This window comes from Neovison vison, chromosome 8 (genome assembly GCF_020171115.1).
Source record: "Neovison vison isolate M4711 chromosome 8, ASM_NN_V1, whole genome shotgun sequence".
Taxonomy (NCBI): Eukaryota; Metazoa; Chordata; class Mammalia; order Carnivora; family Mustelidae; genus Neogale; species Neogale vison.
The window spans coordinates 13301443-13321371 of NC_058098.1; the positions used below are offsets into that span (position 1 = coordinate 13301443).

The 19929-nt window shown below is 48.5% G+C and overlaps 2 protein-coding genes across 7 annotated transcripts in view; one reads left to right on the forward strand and one right to left on the reverse strand.

Moving 5' to 3' along the window:
- Positions 1-1138: 1138 nt before the first annotated feature.
- EYA2 (EYA transcriptional coactivator and phosphatase 2) overlaps positions 1139-19929 on the reverse strand; it is a 273242-nt gene continuing 254451 nt past the window's right edge. For all 6 annotated transcript variants that reach the window (XM_044262903.1, XM_044262904.1, XM_044262907.1 and 3 more), the window contains 2 exons: positions 8629-8729; positions 1139-1284 (listed from right to left, as the gene is read on the reverse strand). In XM_044262903.1, the coding sequence (XP_044118838.1) occupies positions 1204-1284; positions 8629-8729 (182 nt within the window). In that variant the 3' untranslated portion in view covers positions 1139-1203. The remainder of the gene's footprint in view (positions 1285-8628; positions 8730-19929) is intronic.
- LOC122916008 (protein S100-A10-like) lies at positions 16248-16641 on the forward strand. Its single transcript, XM_044262909.1, has one exon. It carries the CDS (start codon positions 16248-16250, stop codon positions 16629-16631), a length of 384 nt encoding a protein of 127 aa, XP_044118844.1. The 3' UTR covers positions 16632-16641.

The window sequence follows — 19929 nt, forward strand, 5'->3', positions numbered from 1 at the left end:
CTCCTGGGGAAACAGTGATGATTAAGCAGCCTGGGGCCAGTGAATCTTAGCTATCCACCACCCATCCATCCATCCTCCCACCGCCACCCATATCCCATCTGCTGTCTGTCTGTCTGACCGTCCGTCTGTCCATCCATCATCCATCAGTGCTGTATCTGTGTCAGACTGTGATGGGGACTGAGTATACAGAATGAGGAAGACCCTATCCTTGACCACTGGGAGTTCTGGGTCCTCTAGAATTCAGGCAAAAACACTTACCTTACAGACTGTGAGATCCTAGCTTCCATCAAAACCACCGTGGGACATTGAGTCCTCACAACAGAACCGTGGTTGACAACCTGGGTAGTTAATTTCAGGAATAAGGGGCAGGTCTGTCTGTTTCACCCAAACCTCCTCTGCCTGGATGGCTGGACGCCTGTTAGTGCCTCTAATGGAAGCCTCGAGCATGGTCATAAAGTAGGGACACCCTAGCCCACTTCAAAATGTAAACGTGGTTTTATTTAATGCCTTTTATCCATCACAAAGTACCGCCTCCTCCCCAGGGTCCCCTCTTCCTAGAAAACAAGATGGCAGCATAAGGCACGTGCACTGTCCACATGACGTCGGGTTAGGTCTTTAAAAACAAAAATAAGCAACAGTCTTCCCATCAGCCCGGAACCGCCTCCCTCACCAATTGTTCAAAGAATGATTGTCCCCCCCAGAGCACAACTTGGAGCAGAGAGTACGTAAATGCCAACTGCCCCAGCCCACATGCCAGGTTAGAAAACCAAACCAAACCAACGACTAAGAAAACCGACAACACAGGTACAAGAGCGTAATACCGGAGTAATGAGATTAGTCCATAAATTAAAAAGAAAAACAAAACAACAAAAAAATCCCAGGCCTGTCCCCTCCTCATTACCGCCCCCCCCCCCAAATCAGCGATCCCTCGCTTTTGTTCTGTGGGTCTTGTAGGAAGGCCTGGTCTCCGAGCCAGTCCTCTTCTCCAAAGTTAAATGTTCCAGAGCCGCTGTGGGCTTCCCGGCGTCTCCGGACCCGCGCTCGGACTACGGGGACAGCCGCTGAGATGGTCACCAGGCACGTCCTCTCGGCCGCAGGGGCCCTGCCCAGCGTCCGGCATCTGGCGGGGAGGCGGGGACGGCGAGGGCTTGGGTGGGTGCGTGGGATGCGCCCGCGATGGCAGGTGGCGAGGCCGCGGCTCCGCTATAAATACTCCAGCTCCAGGGCGTGCCGCAGCGCCTCCAGGTCCGCGTGGCAGGATATCCGCCAGAAGGGCATGTTGTGCTGCGACACAGAACACCAGCCGCGGGGTTAGGGCCCCGCGCCGCGCCCCCCTCCCCCGCAGTGCCCCCGCCCAGGGCCAGAGCCCGTTCCTGAATCCCCGCAGGCTGTGGGTCCTGCGGACGTTTCCTGGACCACGGGGCACCCCCCACTAGCCGGTGGCCCCCGGTCCGGCCGCACGGTTGTGCATTCCCTCGGAGCCCGGGCGGCTCTGCTCATCCCGAGCAGCCAGGCACAGGGGTGGACACTCTCCCCATCTTTGGGAAGGTCTTAGGGCACAGGTGGCGCGCTGACCAGGGAGGGAATCCGGCAGTGAGACGGCCGTTCCTCCTTAAAAAGTTGTCCTGGATCCTGCCACCTGGAGAAGAAAGTCTCAGCTGGGGGCTTGTGGGGCCTGCACCTGTCCCTGCCATTTGCTCGTCTCCCAGTGGCCGGAGCCCGTCCCAGCCTGGGCTGCGCAGGCGGGCACGGTGGATTGGGGGGCGGCGGCTGGTCTTCCTGCCCGGGCACCGGGCAGCCTATTTGCCGCGCACAGTGGCGGTGGCTCTTCCCGGTGCCTGGCACGTTGGCTCAGGGCGGCTACTGTGGTTACATCGAGGCACACGAGGTCGCAAGGGCGAGGAATACCGCTGCGTGGGGTGCATGTGCCCGTGTGCAGGGATTGGGGGGGGCTGGCTAGTGAGTCCCTCGGTGCCACGATGCAGGGTTTGGATCCCACGGTGTCAGCCTGTGCCACCCAGTGTCTCCGATAAGAGTGTCTTAGGGCCACTGTTCCGGAGCCAGACCCTGGGCTAGTGCTTTGTTTTCTAGCTCACTGAACTGCCCAGACAAAACCACGAGCACCTTTTCCAAGTGGGCACTAGAGTGAGAAAGAAGAGAATTGATCTAGCCAGAGTTAAGTTGCTGCATGCCAGAACGAACTGCCTTCACGGTCACGGTCATCCCACAGTCGTTAACGCTGGGTGAGCGTGCATATTCTGGGCCGCACACACGACCTCGTGTAACCTGGTCACGAATGCTCAGGGAGGCACTCTGTCCTGTCTCACGGACGAGGACACTGAGCCACAGAGAGGTCATGTCAGGCCCCGAGAAGACAACTGACTGCATTTTTATCACTGGAGAATTTAATTACTGGCTGAAGTTCTTGCCTGCCCAGTACCGCTCTCTCTCTCCTTTCTTGCTGCCATAACTCAGAATCTGGCAGCGCTGTGCCCACATCTAGAGGATGAGCTATGACTGTCTAAGCAAGCTGTGACAACCCCAGCCTTGTTTGCCAGGGATTTGTCCTGTGCCCCCAAACTTTTTTTTTTTTTAAAGATTCTGTTTATTTGGAGAGAGAGATGGAGGGAATGAGTGGGGGGGGGCAGAGGGAGAAGCAAACTCCCCACTGAGCAGGGAGCCTGATGTGGGGCTCGATCCCAGGACCCAGAGATCATGACCTGAGCTGAAGGCAGATGCTTAACCCACTGAGCCACCCAGGCGCCCCAGTCCTATATCCCTCTTTTTTTTTTTTTTTTAAAGATTTTATTTATTTACTTGACAGACAGAGATCCCAAGTAGGCAGAGAGGCAGGCAGAGACAGAGGAGGAAGCAGGCTCTCTGCTGAGCAGAGAGCCCCATGCGGGGCTCGATCCCAGGACCCTGGGATCAAGACCTGAGCCGAAGGCAGAGGCTTTAACCCACTGAGCCACCCAGGCGCCCCTCCTGTATCCCTCTTGACTTGGGATCCACCAAAGCCAGTGAGGAAGGTGGGGAGGAGATTCTGGGGAAGGTTTTCCTCTAGGATTAAAGGGAGGCACCTGAGGAGAGAACTGCTTCCTCCTTACTTTCCCTTCCTATTTGGATGCTGTCACGTTACCATGTGATGCCTGGAGCTGTGGTAGCCATGTTGAGGTCACGAGACAACAAATCAGAAAATGCCGAAGATGATTAGAAAGGTAGAGTGGAATGATAGGAAGTGATGCTTGGTGAATTTCTGACCCACGGCAACAACCTAGGGCACAACTGTTTCAAATCTTACTGGGTAGCAAGTGTTTAACTCACCATTACAAAGGCTTTTTGCTACCCACAGCTAAGATACTGAGCCTCCACAAGATAGTCATTGGCCTTAAATTATTTACTGAGTGAGCAGATGGCGCTTGATGAATATTTGGATGCCTGGAATTCTGCCCTGTGAGGCGCCATGTCCATATAGCAACTATACAGGCATCCTTTTGGCTCGTGGAGCACATCAAGTTCTTTTCTGCCTCTGGGAGCTCTGCACTTACTGCTCTGCCAACTCTTTATATCATCGTTTATCTTCATCTTTCTGCTCTGTGGTAGGCAGAATAATAGCCCCTAAAGATGTCCAACGGATCCCTAGAACCTGTGAATAAAGGGATTTGGTGGCTGTGATTAAATGAGGGACCTTGAGATGGGGAGATGATCCAGAGGGCAGGGACTGTGTCTGAAGTTTCCCCTGCCGTGTGCTTGGGGTGGGGGCCTCCTGCACAGCCAGCATGCACACACAGGGTCCCCACTGGAGTCACAGAAGAAATCCATAGCTACGAAATGAACAGGGTGGTTTTGTGTTGTGGTGAGCACTATGAAGGCAACAGAACAGGGATGCAGGGCAGAAAGCAGCTGGGGGAGGGTGACTGTTCTGATAGTTGGGGTCTGGAAAGGCCTTTCTAGGGAGTGACAGTTAAGCAGGCCGCAGAAGGCAAGAAGGAGGTGTAAACCTTGGGGGGAGATAATTGAGGCAGAGGACAAAGCAAGTGCAAAGGCCCTGAAGACAGAGCTTGGAATGTCATGTTCACTGCAGCATAGCAGTGTTCCTGGCACATAGTAGGTGCTCAAGAAACACACAGGGAAGGAATGAAGAGGAAGGGGGGATGAGAAGGAAGGCAGACTTCTCAAAGTTCTCAGCAAACACATCTTTTTCTCTTTTGCTCAAAAGAAGCCGCATACTATCCATCACGGGCAACAGATGCCATTTCTTTAGCGCCTTCCGGCTCCCCCAGCTCCCCCACCCTCTCCTCACCCAGCCAAACCTTCCTGTCTCTGCAAAGATGGATTTTGGTTCCTGCCCGGCCAAGCCTGTCCCCCTTTAAAGAGTGTAATTAATTTTTCTGGGATGAAATGAGCAAAGGTAAAAGAGAACCTCCATCCCAGGCCTAGAGCACGGGTGGATTTATCACCTGAGGAGAGATGGGGACAAATGATCCACTAAAATGGAGATATTAACAACCCTGTCAGCCCCGAGAGTCCCAGCCCCTGGTCCTGTCGCTGTATTTCACGCTGCTCAGGTGTCCGGCAGCCTGGCCTAATGACTCCCATCTATGGTGTCGGGAGAGCGGCCAGTGCACAGCGTTTCTCGCTAATGGGTTGGGGCTGCTGCTTCAGATAGTTGCAGAGGTTTTCAGGGGAGGCCAGTGTATGGGGGTGTGTGGTGCGCCCTGCTCTTCTCTGGTGGACTTCCTCTCTTGTATGACCAGCTCAGGGGTGGGGAAAGAGTGTTTGAAACTCTTGGTCCACCTCCTGCCTGCTTGGCATTTGGAGCAAAACACATTAGTTTGCAGGTATAGCTGTGTGACCTGAGGTACATTCACGAACCTCTCTGAGTCTCAAATGCAGCCTCTGTAAAACGAAGCAGACGATACCCACTCTGCAGGGGGATTTGAGGATTCACTAAAACCATGACGGCACTAGTCAAGAGGAGGGGTCCGGGCCTGTGGTTAGGTCAGGCGCCCCTAGGTGCCAGTGACCACCCTGCCACACGCCAGCTGTGATGGAGACCCCCCAGCTGCCCCCCTCTCTCAGAAGCAGCCCCATTTTTCTTAGCTGGGGACATGGTGGCTGAGAATAAAGGCGACATCTCCCAGCTAGCACCGTCATAAGGTGTGATAATGTGACCCGGAACGGGCCACTGGGATCTGAGCAGCAGTGCCGTCCCCCCATATCCCCTGTACCCTTAGGGATGCCACAGCCTCCCCCTTTCCATTGCAGGGCCGCCGTGCAGTTGGGGGGGGGGCATGGCCAGAGAGCAGTCCTGGGACAGGCAGAGCAACAAGACGGAGGGAGCCTGGGTCCCCGGTGCTGGAGCTCACGTGTCTTATGGGAGACAGGAGAGCCCGCTCTCTCTGCTGTTCAAACTGCCGTCCAGCGTCTCTGGCCACCCCAGCCCCGCTCCACAGAACCTGGGTGGCGCTGGCCCTGCTGAGAGCCCCCCCACCCCGCCCTGCTGGAGACCATCCTCTCCACCCCTGCCCTGTCTCGGTCACAAGCGTCTCCTGCGGGCTCTGAGCAAACGAAGAGATGTGGGTGAGTTCTCACCTTTTGTGCAAATGAGCATTCATATTTTCTTTCTCCACTGGTTCTACCGGAGACCGAAGCTTCTCCGCTTCCAAGGACTGTGTTATCCTGCCTCTCCCGCCCCACCGTCCCGGGGAGCAAGACGGAGGCTGCTGGGGACTCACTCTGCCTGGGTGCCTGTTCCCGGCAGCTGTGACAGATGAGGAAGGGCTGATCGGAGAGGGGGCGTCACCTGCTGAAGGCCACACAGCCCCAAATGGCAGAGCTAGCATTTAGGGTTGCACATGAGCCCCTGGTCGCATCTTTCTGTGGGAGCCGGGCTGGCAGGAGGGTGAAGCCAGGGAGGTGCCCACTTGGTACAGGAAGGCCAGGCAAGACTAGCTGTTCTCAAAGGAGAAAAAGCCTGCTGCCCCCAGGGGTCACTGTGGAAGTTTCTAGAGGTGTGAATTTGGACTCCTGATGATTTGGGGGGCAGTGCCGGTGGGGTCCTGCCTCATCTCATGCACCTGGGACCTGACTGATTTTCGAAAGTCCAGTCAGAGAAGAATGTACAAACCTGACGTAATAACCCGAGCCTGGGCTCTTAGCACGGGACCCATCATGTAGAAATCTAGAGTATCCTTTCCATGCTTTTAATACAACCTGCGTTTCTAGGAGGGCAACTACTGTGTAAAGCAAGGGAAGTCTGTATTTTTTTATTCCGAATCTCTCCACGAGTGGCTTAGCAGTTTGGAGAGATCAGGTTAGGGCCGCAGCCCCTCACGTGGCTCCTGAGTGGCCGAGACCGCACACCTGGGTCCCCCGTGTTGGCCGGCTCACGGGCACTGCACGCTTGGGTCCAAGCACTGGGATTTTGTGCCCACTTACGTGTTGAAGTGCACGTTACTGTGTCAGTAACTTTCCCTTTATTTCTCTTTGATAATACCATTGAGTCTTGACCTCTTGGCCATTGTGGTTCTAGTGCCCATGGCCACTTGTATTTCATTTCAGCAGAGTAAGGGGGTCATTTCAAAACATTTCCTATGTTGCCCTAACAAACTCTCTCCAGTTGCATCTCAGTGGCTGCTCCACTGAGGTCCCTGTCCCTGTCCGGGCAAGGGCCAGAGGGCGGGGCAGGGGAGCCGGGGGCCGCAGGCCTGGGCTGGTTCTCCAGGCCAACTGTGCTTGAAGCAAAGTTTTATTCCGATGTCTGTTCCAAGTTGAGGGCAGAGTTCGGAGTTAGAGCTCAACTTGGAGAAGGGGCTCTAGAGCCCCTGGCAGGGGCTAGTCTCATCACACAGGCCGTGCTCTTGACCTGGCATGGTGTTTCCGGAACACCAATAATTCGTGGTAATTCATGTGATTCCTGCTACTGCCTTGGACAGTCCTAGTGTATCATCTCTATGACAATTATTTACTTAATATTTTTCTCGCTAAATCAATTCATTTTTTGGTTTTGTTTTTAAAGATTTTATTTATTTGTCAGATTGAGAGCGAGCACAGGCAGGCAGAGTGGCAGGCAGAGGCAGAGGGAGAAGCAGGCTCCCTGCTGAGCAAGGAGCCCGATACGGGACTTGATCCCAGGACGCTGGGATCATGACCTGAGCCGAAGGCAGCCGCTTAACCAACTGAGCCACTCAGGTGTCCCAATTCATTCATTCATTTTTAAATATGTTTGAAAAAGTGCTCAGGTTTCCTCCGGGACCTCTCCTCCTGGCACTCCCCACCCCTGCAGCCCACGGCCGTGACCAGGCTGGCTCCCTGCACAAAGCTCTAGCCTCCAGCCCTTGGGATCTCTTGGTTCCTCTCTGGGACTGCCCTCCCTCTGATATCTCCTTGGCTCACTTCCTCTCCTCCTCTCTTCGCTCAGATGTCACCTGGCAGCGAGGCCTACCTTGACCACTGTGTCCACTGGCCACCTGCCCCACCCCCACAGTCCCATCTGTCCCCAGTCCCTGCTTTGTTTTTCTCTGAAGCTCTGGTCACCACCTTACACACGTTACCCTCTTGTGTCTCCCACCTGCTCCAGGCTGGAGCTGAGTGAGGGGTGAGAGCCTGACCTTCCTGCTCCTGCAGGCTCCCCAACAGGGGCTCCAGCTGCTGGCACGCAGTAGATGCTCAACTAACAGAGCTTATCCATGAGCTGCGGTGTCTGCGATGAAGACCCCGGTCAGAAAGGCCCCAAACAAAGACTATGGACAGCTGCGGAGGGAGTTCCTGTGTCACTGGAAGGCCAGAGTGGTAGCTGGTCAGGGAATTCTTCCCTCTGTAGTCCTGCTGGAGTGTGAGGCCTAGAGGCGGAGTCTGCGGGAGCTGGGAAGGGGAGGAACCTTGCAGGTGGCAAGGCCTTTAGCTCTGCCCCCAGGCCCTCTCCTGGGACCCTTGGGGCCCTCCCTCCTTTTTCAGGCTTTGTCCACGGAGACTCTAAACATTTCTGCATTTCCCTGGAATTTGTTGCTGGGGGAGGGCAGGGGGAAACCAGGTCCTCCCAATTAAGCTCTGTGACATTAACAATCTACTTCCCAGGCCTCTGGGTGGGGGGTGGCAGCCTCTCTGGGATGCTGTTGACAGGTCCAGACCCGGGACTTTGGCAGCTGTTTCTTTTCCAAGAGCAGGGCTGAGGCCACAGGAACCCCCTGCCCCTCTCCTCCTGGGCCCAAGATCACAAATGCAGGATTTTCTTTCTCATTAGCTTAATGCTGTCTTTATTAACTGGGAAGGGTTCCTGGAACACATGATCAGTAAGTATGAAATAAAGCGTGTACACGTGCACCAGCCCCCCACCAGCCTGCCTGACAGAGTGTCTCCGGGCTCCGGAGCAGTTGTCCTAGAAAAAATCCAGGGCTACTAGTGGGGGGGCAGCCAGAGGCACCGAGGGGATTTGCAGAAGGAAATTACTCAGGATGTTTCTGCAATTGCAAATGGGAAGGGACGGGGGAGCTAAGAGCCTGGGAAGGAGGGGACCCAGCCAGCGCCGGGTGGGGGGTAGGGAATCCTGGGAGAGCCCAGGAGAGCCACAAGCCTGTCTCCAGGGGAGAAGCAGCACAACGTGAAAGACGGACAGACGGACAGTACCTTCTTCGCCCCCTGCTCCTCTTCCACGCCATCACCGATGACAATGTAGACGGCTTTTCTGCCAAATCGCTGCATTATCCTCTCAAAACAGCTCTCCTTCCCTGCACACGTGAGAAGGGGAGAAAGACAAGATGAGGCTCGTGGGGACCCCTCACCGCAACCCAGGAGCTTGCTGGGAGCAGCCGTCCGCCTGAGGGCCAAGCACTGTGTCATCCTCAAGCAGTATGCGCCTGGTCACCATCCCCACGTGAGGGGTGACAGCACACAGGTTCAGTGGCCTGCCCAGGGTGACACAGAAGAGGGAGTGCAGAGGCTCGAAGCAGGCTCCAGAGTCTGCACGGCCGGCTGGTTCAGGGTGCCTGACCCCCTTCACAGTGGAGGACATCAGGCAACGTGGCTGAGGCGTCCAGGTGACAGACTTGGCCCTCAGGGCGGTTCCCCTGCCCAGTTCTTTCCTTGCTCCCCGAGGACGACCACCCCAAGGACAAGCACCCCTTCGTATCTGCCTCCTTCCCAGGTGGGTGGGCAGCAGTGTTCAGATCTTAGCTCTCCCGGGGGGCGGGGCAGCAAGTGTAGCAACAGAAAGGCAAACAGCGGTGCCGGAAATAGCGGTCGCTCCCCGGCTCTACCGCCTGCGAGGCGCGCCGCCGAGCACCGTACCCGCTGTACCCACATCGGAAGTGCTCAGCCGCGGCGTTACTGGCACGTGGGGCAGGACGGGACTTTGCCGAGGGGGCTGCCCCGATCCTGGGGGATGGGGAGTGGGGCGTCCCTGGTCTCCACCCAGGAGATGCCTGTGACACCTCCTGCAGGTGAAAAATAAAACAATGTCTGCAGATGCTGCCGGAGATCTCCCGGGAGGCACAATGCTTCCACGCTCTGTTGGGAAGTACTGAGTTAGGTTATTCATTTACCATCATCCCGGCCATCCTTAAGGAACTGCAATGAACAGAATGCCCATTTTAGAGATAAAGAAACTGAGGCTGGCGGAGGGCCCTGAAGAAGAGCAGAGGAGGAGTATTGACAGTAGTTACAATAATAACACAGCTCTTATCTGTGAGCCCTTGTGCTCTGCTGGGAACATGTACTACCCCCTTGTGTCAGACATTTACGGGGATTTTGATCCGTTTTTACAGACTGAGAAGCCACTTACCTGGGTCACCCGGCTAGCAAGCACAGAGCTGGGATTTGAACCTAGGCTGCCCCAGTTGCTTGAGCTCTGGGCTACTCTGTTCTGCTGCTCTAGGTAGGACTCAGCCCTGCTGGGACCGTTCCTCCCTCCGTGGGAGCCCCGAGCGGGTCAGAGCTGTGAATCCTGTCTTCTAAGGTAGCAGAATTACATCACCACTTTGCCAAGCCTTTTGCTACAGGAGATGGAGTCTACTCCTCACCCTGCTGATACCGAGTTGGCCACGTGACTTGCTTTGACCAATGCTGGACGGCTAGAGACCTGCCACGGGAAGTGTGTGTGGGTGGTGTGGCTTGGCTCCCTTCACTTCTCCCATCTGTCAGGAGAAGAATGTGTCCCTGATGGCCACAGTGCGTGATGTCCCACAGGGAGAGGATATACAGAACAGACCAGAACCTGGACGTGTTCCCAGTGGAGCCACAGCGGGTTCCCCAAACGTGTGAGAGAAATAAATACCATTAGCCACTGAATGTTTGTTATGTGGCCTTATCAGAGCAGAAAACTGACCACTGAAAAAAGTGAAGCTTTTTAAGTTAAAACCGGGAGCTGGAGGCCAAATTTCTATGCAGTCTCAACTCTGATTACCCTCAGCGTGTTGACCTTCAGTCTCCCCAAGTGGGAAGGAAGTTGCTCTAACATGTCCCTGTTGGCAGAATCAATGGGCTGAATGGAAATTTTAGATGTGCCTGAGTTACGGATTCCTTTCTTGCAAAATCTACAGAAGAAAGGTGCTGTTAAATGAAACTTTGCTTTAAAACTTTTATCATAGGACTGAAAGGAGTCTTTGGCCTGTTCATGTTCATTGTGGGTTTTTCATACTTCTCTGGACACTGAATGGATCCCCTGTTCATGAGTCAGGTCATAAGACGTGTCGTTGTGGACCAGAGTTTCTCAAACATTCCAGAACTGCCCTCACTGTTGTGACCAAATCTGGGAACTCCTGTTACATAATCTTAAAAAACAACTCCCACTTCTATTTTTACTGAAATGAATTCATTTAAAAAGACAGAATAGAATCACTATATTAAAAAGAACACTAGATGGAGAATCCAAGATGACAGGAGTAGGAGACCTAAATTTCGTTGGGTCCCAGGAATTCTGCTAAATAGCTATCAGACCATCTCGAACACCTACGAACTCAATAGGAGATCGAAGCAAAGAACAGCAACAATTCTAAGCGACCACTTTCTGGAAGGTAGGACAGGTGGAGAAATGAATTCAAGGTAACATACGGGAAGACAGACTGTGGTGGGTGGGGCCGGCTCCAGGCAAGTGGTGGAGCAGAGCACAAAACTGGAAATTTTAGAAGTCTGCTCCACTGAGGGACATCACTCTAGGGGCTAAGGGGTGGAGGGTGGAGCCCTCGCGGGGACAGTGTGATCTCAGGTCCTATGGGGTCACAGAAAGACTGGGGGGTGTCTGTAGAAGAGCTGCAAGTTATTGGAGCGGGGAAGCCAGCTGCAGAGATGGAGACAAGGAGGGGGCTCTCGGCTCAGGGTTACTTAACCATGATCTGAGGCACAGTTGGGTCACTGTTCTTCAAGCAGGAACCCCATAAGTGGCAGATCTGGGGAGACCCACCTTCCTCTGCTGGAAGAGCAGTGTGGCAGGAATGTGCTGGGTTTGGATACTCCAAACGGGGCCGTGCACAGAGGGAGAAACGCTCAGTCACAGGCCGGGGGAGTTCGGAGCGCGGCCGGAGACCAGGGAGATGGGAGTGATTGACCGCTTTTCTCCGAGGGTGCACTGAGGAGTGGGGCCCCCAGCTCTCAGCTTCTCCGGGCCAGAGACTGGGAGACCGCCATCTTCATTCCTGTCCTCCAGAGCTCTACAGAAAGCCTTCAGGGAACAAAAGCTCCCCAGCATGAACCCGAGAGCCCGAGCGAGCGGATTACTTAGCCCAGCCCCTGGCAAGGGCGGTACAATTCCTCCTCAGGCAAAAACAGTTCAGAATCACTACAACATGCCCCTCCCCCAGAAGACCAGCAAGAACATCCAGCCAAGACCAAGCTCATTGATCAAGGAGAACTGCGGAACTCCAGAGCTAGGGGAAAGCAACACATAGAATTCATAGCTTTTTTCCCATGATCCTTTCACCTTTCAAAGTTAAATTTTTAAAGTTTTATTTTTTCTTATTCTATGTTTTTAAATTTTTTCTTTTCCATTTTAATTTTAAAACTATTTTATTAATACATTTAAAATTTTTAAAAAAATTTTTATTGTTATAGTCCTGTTTTATCCCTTCATTGTATTTCACCTTATTTTTTTGTATACATATAGCGTTTTTTTTCCTTTAAAAATCTGGGAAACAATTTTTTCTGACAGATTAAAATATACCCTAAATGTAGCATATGGCTTTGTTCTAGTCTTCAGCCTGATCACATTCTTTTATGTGTGTGTGTGTATTTTGTGTGTTTTTGTTTCCCTCCTTGTTTTCCCCCTGGTTTCAGGTCTCTTCTGATTTGGTTAGAGTATATTTTTCTAAGGTCACTGCTACCCTTTTAGTATTTTGTTTTCTGGGGTCACAGCTACCCTTTTAGTATTTTGTTCTCTCATTCATCTATTCTGATCTGGATAAAATGACAAAGCATTAAAACTCACCACAAAAAAAGGACAAGAGGCAGTACCAAAGACTAGGGACCTAATCAATACAGACATTGGTAATATGTCAGATCTAGAGTTAAGAATGACAATTCTCAAGGTGCTAGCTGGACTCAAAAAAGGCATGGAAGGATCAGAGAAACCCTGTCTGGAGAAATAAAATCCCTTTCCAGAGAAATAAAAGAACTAAAATCTAACCAAGCTGAAATCAAAAAAGGTATTAATGAGGTATAAAAAATGGAGGCTTTTACTGCTAGGATAAATGAGGCAGAAGAGAGAATTAGTGATGTAGAAGACCAAATGACAGAATAATGAAGCTGAGCAAAGGAGAGACAAAACAACTCTTGGACCACAAGGGGAGAATTTGAGATATAAGTGATACCATAAGATGAAACAATATTAGAATAATTGGGGTCCCAGAAGAAGAAGAAAGAGAGAGAGGGGCAGAAGGTATATTGAAGCAAATTATAGTAGAGAATTTCTCTAATTTGGCAAAGGGAACAAGCATCAAAATCCAGGAGGCACACAGAATACCCCCTCAAAATCAGTAAAAATATGGGACGCCTGGGTGGCGCAGTTGGTTGGACGACTGCCTTCGGCTCAGGGCGTGATCCTGGAGTCCCGGGATCGAGTCCCACATCAGGCTCCCAGCTCCATGGGGAGTCTGCTTCGCTCTCTGACCTTCTCCTTGCTCATGCTCTCTCTCACACTCTCTCTCTCTCAAATAAATAAATAAAATCTTTAAAAAAAAAATCAGTAAAAATAGGTCCACACTCCATCATCTAATAGTAAAACTTACTAGTCTTAGTGACAAAGAGAAAATCCTGAAAGCAGCTCAGGACAAGAAGTCTGTAACATACAGTGGTAGAAATATTAGATTGGCAGCAGACGTATCCACAGAGACCTGGTGGGCCAGGAAGGGCTGGCATGATATATTCAGAGCACTAAATGAAAAAAATATGCAGCCAAGAATACTATATCCAGCTAGGCTATCATTGAAAATAGAAGGAGAGATAAAAAGCTTCCAGGACAAACAAAAATTAGAAGAATTTACAAACGCCAAACCAGTCCTACAGGAAATAGTGAAAGGGGTCCTCTAAGCAAAGAGAGAGCCTGAAAGTAGTAGACAAGAAAGGAGCAGAGACAATATACAGTAACAGTCACCTTACAGGCAATACAATGGCACAAAATTAATATCTTTCAATAGTTATCCTGAATGTAAATGGGCTAAATGCCCCAATCAAAAGACTCAGCATATCAGAATGGATAAAAAAACAAAACCTATCGGGATGCCTGGGTGGCTCAGTTGGTTAAGCAGCTGCCTTCGGCTCAGGTCATGATCCCAGCGTCCTGGGATCGAGTCCCACATCAGGCTCCTTGCTCCACAGGGAGCCTGCTTCTCCCTCTGACTCTGTCTGCCACTCTGCCTGTGCTCGCTCTGGCTCTCTCTCTCTCTGACAAATAAATAAATAAAAAAAAATCTTTAAAAAAATACAAAAAACTCCAAAACCTATCAATATGCTGTCTAGAAGAAACTCACTTTATACCCAAAGACACCTCCACATTTAAAATGAGGGGGTGGAAAACAATTTATAATGGATATTAAAAGAAAGCTGGGGTGATAATCCTTAGATCAATTAGATGTTAAGCCAAAGACTATGGTAAGAGACAAGGAAGGACACTATATCATACTTAAAGGCTCTGTCCAACAAGAAGATTTAACAATTTTAAATATCTATGCCCCTAACATGGGAGCAGCCAACTATATAAACCAATTAATAACAAAATCAAACACTTTATCAATAATACAACAATAGTAGGGGACTTTAACACCCCCCTCACTGGAATGGACAGATCATCCAAGCAAAAGATCAACAAGGAAATAAAGGCCTTAAATGCCAAACTGGATCAGAGGCACATCACAGATATATTCAGAACATTCCATCCCAAAACAACAGAATACACATTCTTCTCTAGTGCACATGGAACATTCTCCAGAATAGATCACATCCTGGTCACAAATCAGGTCTCAACCAGTACCAAAAGATTGGGATCACTCCCTGCATATTTTCAGACAACAATGCTCTGAAGCTAGAACTCAATCACAAGAGGAAAGTTGGAAAGAACTCAAATACATGGAGGCTAAAGAGCATCCTACTAAAGAATGAATGTGTCAACCAGGAAATTAAAGAAGAATTGAAAAAATGCATAGAAACAAATGAAAATGAAAACACAACTGTTCAAAATATGTGGGACACAGCAAAGGTGGTCCTGAGAAGAAAGTATATAATGATACAAGCCTTTCTTAAGAAACTAGAAAGGTCTCAAGTACATAACCTAACCCTACACATAAAGGAGCAGGAGAAAGAACAGCAAAGAAAGCCTAAACCCAGGAGGAGAAGAGAAATAATAAAGATCAGAGCAGAAATCAATGAAATAGAAACCAAAAGAACAGTAGAACAAATCAATGAAACTAGGAGCTGGTTCTTTGCAAGAATTCATAAGATAGATAAACCCCTGGCCAGACTGGTCAAAAAGAAGAGAGAAAGGACCCAAATGAATAGACTCATGAATGAAAGAGGAGAGATCACAACCAACACCAAAGAAATACAAACAATTATAAGAACATATTATGAGCAACTATACGCCAGCAAGTTTGACAATCTGAAAGAAATGGATGCATTCCTAGAGATGTATAAACTACCAAAACTGAACCAGGAAGAAATAGAAAGCCTAAACAGACTCATAACCGGTAAGGAGATTGAAGCAGTCATCAAAAATCTCCCAACAAACCAGAGTCCAGGGCAGATGGCTTCCCAGGGGAATTCTACAAAACATTTAAAAAAGAATTAGTACCTTTTCTCCTGAAACTGTTCCAAAAAATAGAAATGGGAGGAAAACTTCCAAACTCATTTTATGAGGCCAGCATTACCTTGATCCCAAAACCAGACAAAGGAGAATCTCCCCATCAAAAAAGGAGAATTACAGACCAATATCCTTGATGAACATGGATGCAAAAATTCTCACCAAAATACTAGCCAATAGGATCCAACAGTACATTAAAAGGATTATTCACCACGACACATGGGATTTATTCCTGGGCTGCAAGGTTGGTTCACCATCTGCAAATCAATCAATCTGATACATTGATAAAAGAAAGAACAAGAACCATATGATCCTCTCAGTAGATGCTGAAAAAGCATTTGACAAAGTATAGCATCCTTTCATGATCAAAACTCTTCACAGTGCAGGGATAGAGGGTTCATACCTCAATATCATCAAAGCCACCTATGAAAAACCCACAGCAAATATCATTCTCAAAGTGGGAGAAACTGAGAGCTTGCCCTCGAAGGTCAGGAACTTGGCAGGGATGACCACTATCACCACTGCTATTCAACATTGTACTAGAAGTCCTCCCCTCAGTAATCAGACAACAAAAAGAAATAAAAGGCATCCAAATCAGCAAAGTAGAGATCAAATTCTCATTCTTTGCAGATGATATGATACTTTATGTGGAAAACTCAAAGACCCCACCCCAAAACTGCTAGAATTCATATGGGAATTCAGTAAAGTGTCAGGATATAAAATCAATGCACAGAAATCAGTTGCATTTCTATACAACAACAACGAGACAGAAGAAAGAGAAATTAAGGAGCCAATCCCATTCATAATTGCACCCCAAACTGTAAGATACCTAGGAACAAATCTAACAAAAGAGGCAAAGAATCTGTTCTCAGAAAACTACAGAATACTCATAAAAGAAATTGAGGAAGATACAAAGAAATGGAAAAACGTTCCATGCTCATGGATTGGAAGAACAAACGTTAAGATGTCTATGCTAGGCTCACTGGCCGCACGTCCCAGCCAGCCAATCATCCCTGCCGCACCTTGGGCCAAGGTTTCAACAGACCTCACCAAAATGCCGTCTCAAATGGAACATGCCATGGAAACCATGATGTTCACGTTTCACAAGTTTGCTGGTGATAAAGGCTACGTAACAAAGGAGGACCTGCGAGTACTCATGGAAAAGGAGTTCCCTGGATTTTTGGAAAATCAGAAAGACCCTCTGGCCGTGCACAAAATAATGAAGGACCTCGACCAGTGCCGAGATGGCAAAGTGGGCTTCCAGAGCTTCTTCTCACTAATCGCAGCGCTCACCATTGCATGCAATGACTTTTTTGTAGTACACATGAAGCAGAAGGGAAAGAAATAGGCGATATTGAGCACCATTCCTGCCCAATGAGAGTTCTCCTGAAGGGTCTCTTAAGGAATCTGTCCCACAGCTTCCCCCGGTATAAAGGATTCCATTGGCAGTTGGGGACCCTCAGAAAATGTACAAGTAAAATCCAACCCCCATTTGAGAAGCAGAGAGAGAAAAGTCAGATAAGCTTTCGATTTTTATGTTGTTTGCATCCTCTTGCCCTCAATAAACAAATACCTTTTTTTAGTTCCTTTAAAAAAAAAAATGTCTATGCTACCTAAAGCAGTCTATACATTTAATGCAATCCCTATCAAAATACCATCAATTTTTTTCAAAGAAATGGAACATTTCTTTTGAAATGGAACATTTCCATATAAATGGAAATTTATATGGAACCAGAAAAGACCCCAAATAGCCAGAGGAATGTTGAAAAAGAAAGCCAGAGTTGGTGTCATCACAATTCCAACTTCAAGCTGTATTATGAAGCTGTACTCATCAAGATTGGTACTGGCCAGTATGCTACTGGCACAAAAACAGACACATAGATCAATAGAACAGAACAGAGAATTCAGAAATGGATCCTCAACACTGTGGTCAATTAATCTTTGACAAAGCAGAAAAGAATATCCAATGGTAAAATGACAGTCTCTTCAACAAATAGTGTTGGGAAAATTGGACAGCCACATGCAGAAGAATGAAACTGGACCACACACACAAATAGACTCAAAATGGATGAAAGACCTCAGTGTGAGACAGGAATCCATCAAAATCCTTGAGGAGAACACAGGCAGCAAGCACTTCGACCTCAGTCGCAACAACTTCCTAGAAATATCGCCAAAGGCAAGGGTGAACATGAACTATTGGGACTTCATCAAGATCAAAAGCTTTTGCACAGCAAAGGAAATAGTCAATAAAACCAAAAGACAACTGACAGAATGAGAGAAAATATTTGCAAATGACGTGTCAGATAAAGGGTTAGTATCCCAAATCTATAAGAATTAAACTCAACACTCAAGGAACAAATAATCCAATCAAGAAATGGGCAGAAGACATGAACAGATATTTCTGCAAAGAAGACATCCAAATGGCCAACAGACACATGAGAAAGTGCTCAACATCACTCAGCATCAGGGAAATACAAATCAAAACCACAAGGAGATACCACCTCACACCAGTCAGAATGACTAAAATTAACAAGTCAGGACATGACCGATGCTGGCGAGGATGTAGGAAAAAGGGGAAGCCTCCTACACTGTTGGTGGGAATGCAAGCTGGTGCAGCCACTCTGGAAAACAGTATGGAGGTTCCTCTAAAAGTAGGAAATAGAGCTATCCTATGACCTAGCAATTGCACTACTGGGTATTTACCCCAAAGATACAAATGTAGTGATCCAAAGGGGCATATGCACCCAAATGTTTATAGCAGCAATGTCCACAATAGCCAAACTATGGAAAGAGCCCTGATGTCCATTGACAGATGAATAAAGAAAATGTGGTGTGTGTGTGTGTGTGTGTGTGTGTGTATACACACACACACACACCTTGGAATATTACGTAGTCATCAAAAAATGAACCTTGCCATTTACAACAATGTTGATGGAACTAGAGGGTATTATGCTAAGTGAAATAAGTCAATCAGAGAAAGACAGTTACCATATGATATGTGGAATTTGAGAATCAAAGCAGAGGATCTTAGGGGAAGAGAGGAAAAAATGAAATAAGACAAAACCAGAGGGAGACAAACCATAAGAGACCCCTAATCTCAGGAAACAAACTGAGGGTTGCTGGAGTGGAGGGGGTTGGGAGGGACGGGGTGGCGGGTGATGGACACTGGGGAGGGTATGTGTTGTGGTGAGTGCTGGGTGTTGTATAAGACTGATGAATCACAGACCTGTCCCCCTGAAACAAATACATTATATGTTAATAATAATTTTAAAGAACCCAATCCCCTCACACCCATTAGGATAGTTATTATCAAGAAAGGAGAGAACAGAACAGATGTTGGTTGAGGATGTGGAGAAACTGGAACCCCTGGGCCCTACTGGTGTAAATGCACAATGGTGCGTCTGCTACGGAAAACAGTATGGCGGTTCCTCAAAAAATGAAAAATCACCCTACAACTCACCAATTCTAGCACCAGATATATATCCCAAAGAATTGAAAACAGAGTCTTGAAGAGAGATTTGTATACCCATATTCACAGCAGCACAGTTTTACAACAGCCAAGAGGGCGAAGCAGTCCGAATGTCCATAGACGGATGAATGGATAAAGAAAATGTAGCACAGACATAAATGGACTATTACTCAGCTTTTAAAAGGAACGGGATTCGGACACAGGCCACATCATAGAGAGGACCCTTGAGGACATTATGTTACGTGAAATAAACCAGTCACAAAAAGAAATATTCTATGATTCTATTTCTACGAGGTCCCCAGAGCAGTCATTCCGAGAGGCAGAAAGTAGAAGGGTGTTTGCGAACATGGCTCACATCCCTGGACTGTACACTGGGAAACGGTGAAGATGATAAATTTCATGCTACGTATATTTTCCCATATTTAAAGATAAAAAGTATTTAAGAAAGAGGTTCTCAAGAAGCCTGCAAAGGCACATGACTACAGCGTGCAGAAAGACAACAACAGGGTGACCAAGGCCTGCTGCAGAAGCTCTTGTGGGCGTCAGGGCCTGAGTTTTATGATTTTTAAAACCTAAAAATCTAAAAGCACTTTTCTGTAATGTTTAGAGCTGGAACTTGAGTAAAGGCAAAAACTGCTCTGGGGAAATGCTTCTCAAGTACTACAATTTTTTTGTTGTTGGTCCAGAAAAAAACAAGGTTAAAAATTTCTAATTAAAAGCATCTTAACTCGGGTTGCCTAGGTGGCTCAGTGGGTTAAGCCTCTGCCTTCAGCTCGGGTCATGATCTCAGGGTCCTGGGATCGAGCCCCACATCAGGCTCTCTGCTCAGCAGGCAGCCTGCTTCACCCCTGCCTCTCTGACTACTTGTGATCTCTCTCTCTGTTAAATAAGTAAATAGAATCTTTAAAAAAAAAAGCATCTTAACTAGATTTATTTTGTATGATTACATAGTTTTAGGTGATGTAAGAATAATAAACCCCAGCTCCTCCCTCTGGGAAACCAATGGGACTTGCCCTGATGATAAATGATGCTGTTCATTTCTAGGTAAATTCTCTTATCTGATGGAAGCTCTGAGCCTAAGGCTTGTTATCTTTGCTAAAAAAGATGATCAAGCATTAAGAGAGGTGTCAAAGCAAGATAACACTAAACTAAGACTCTCTCCTTAGGAAAAAAAAAC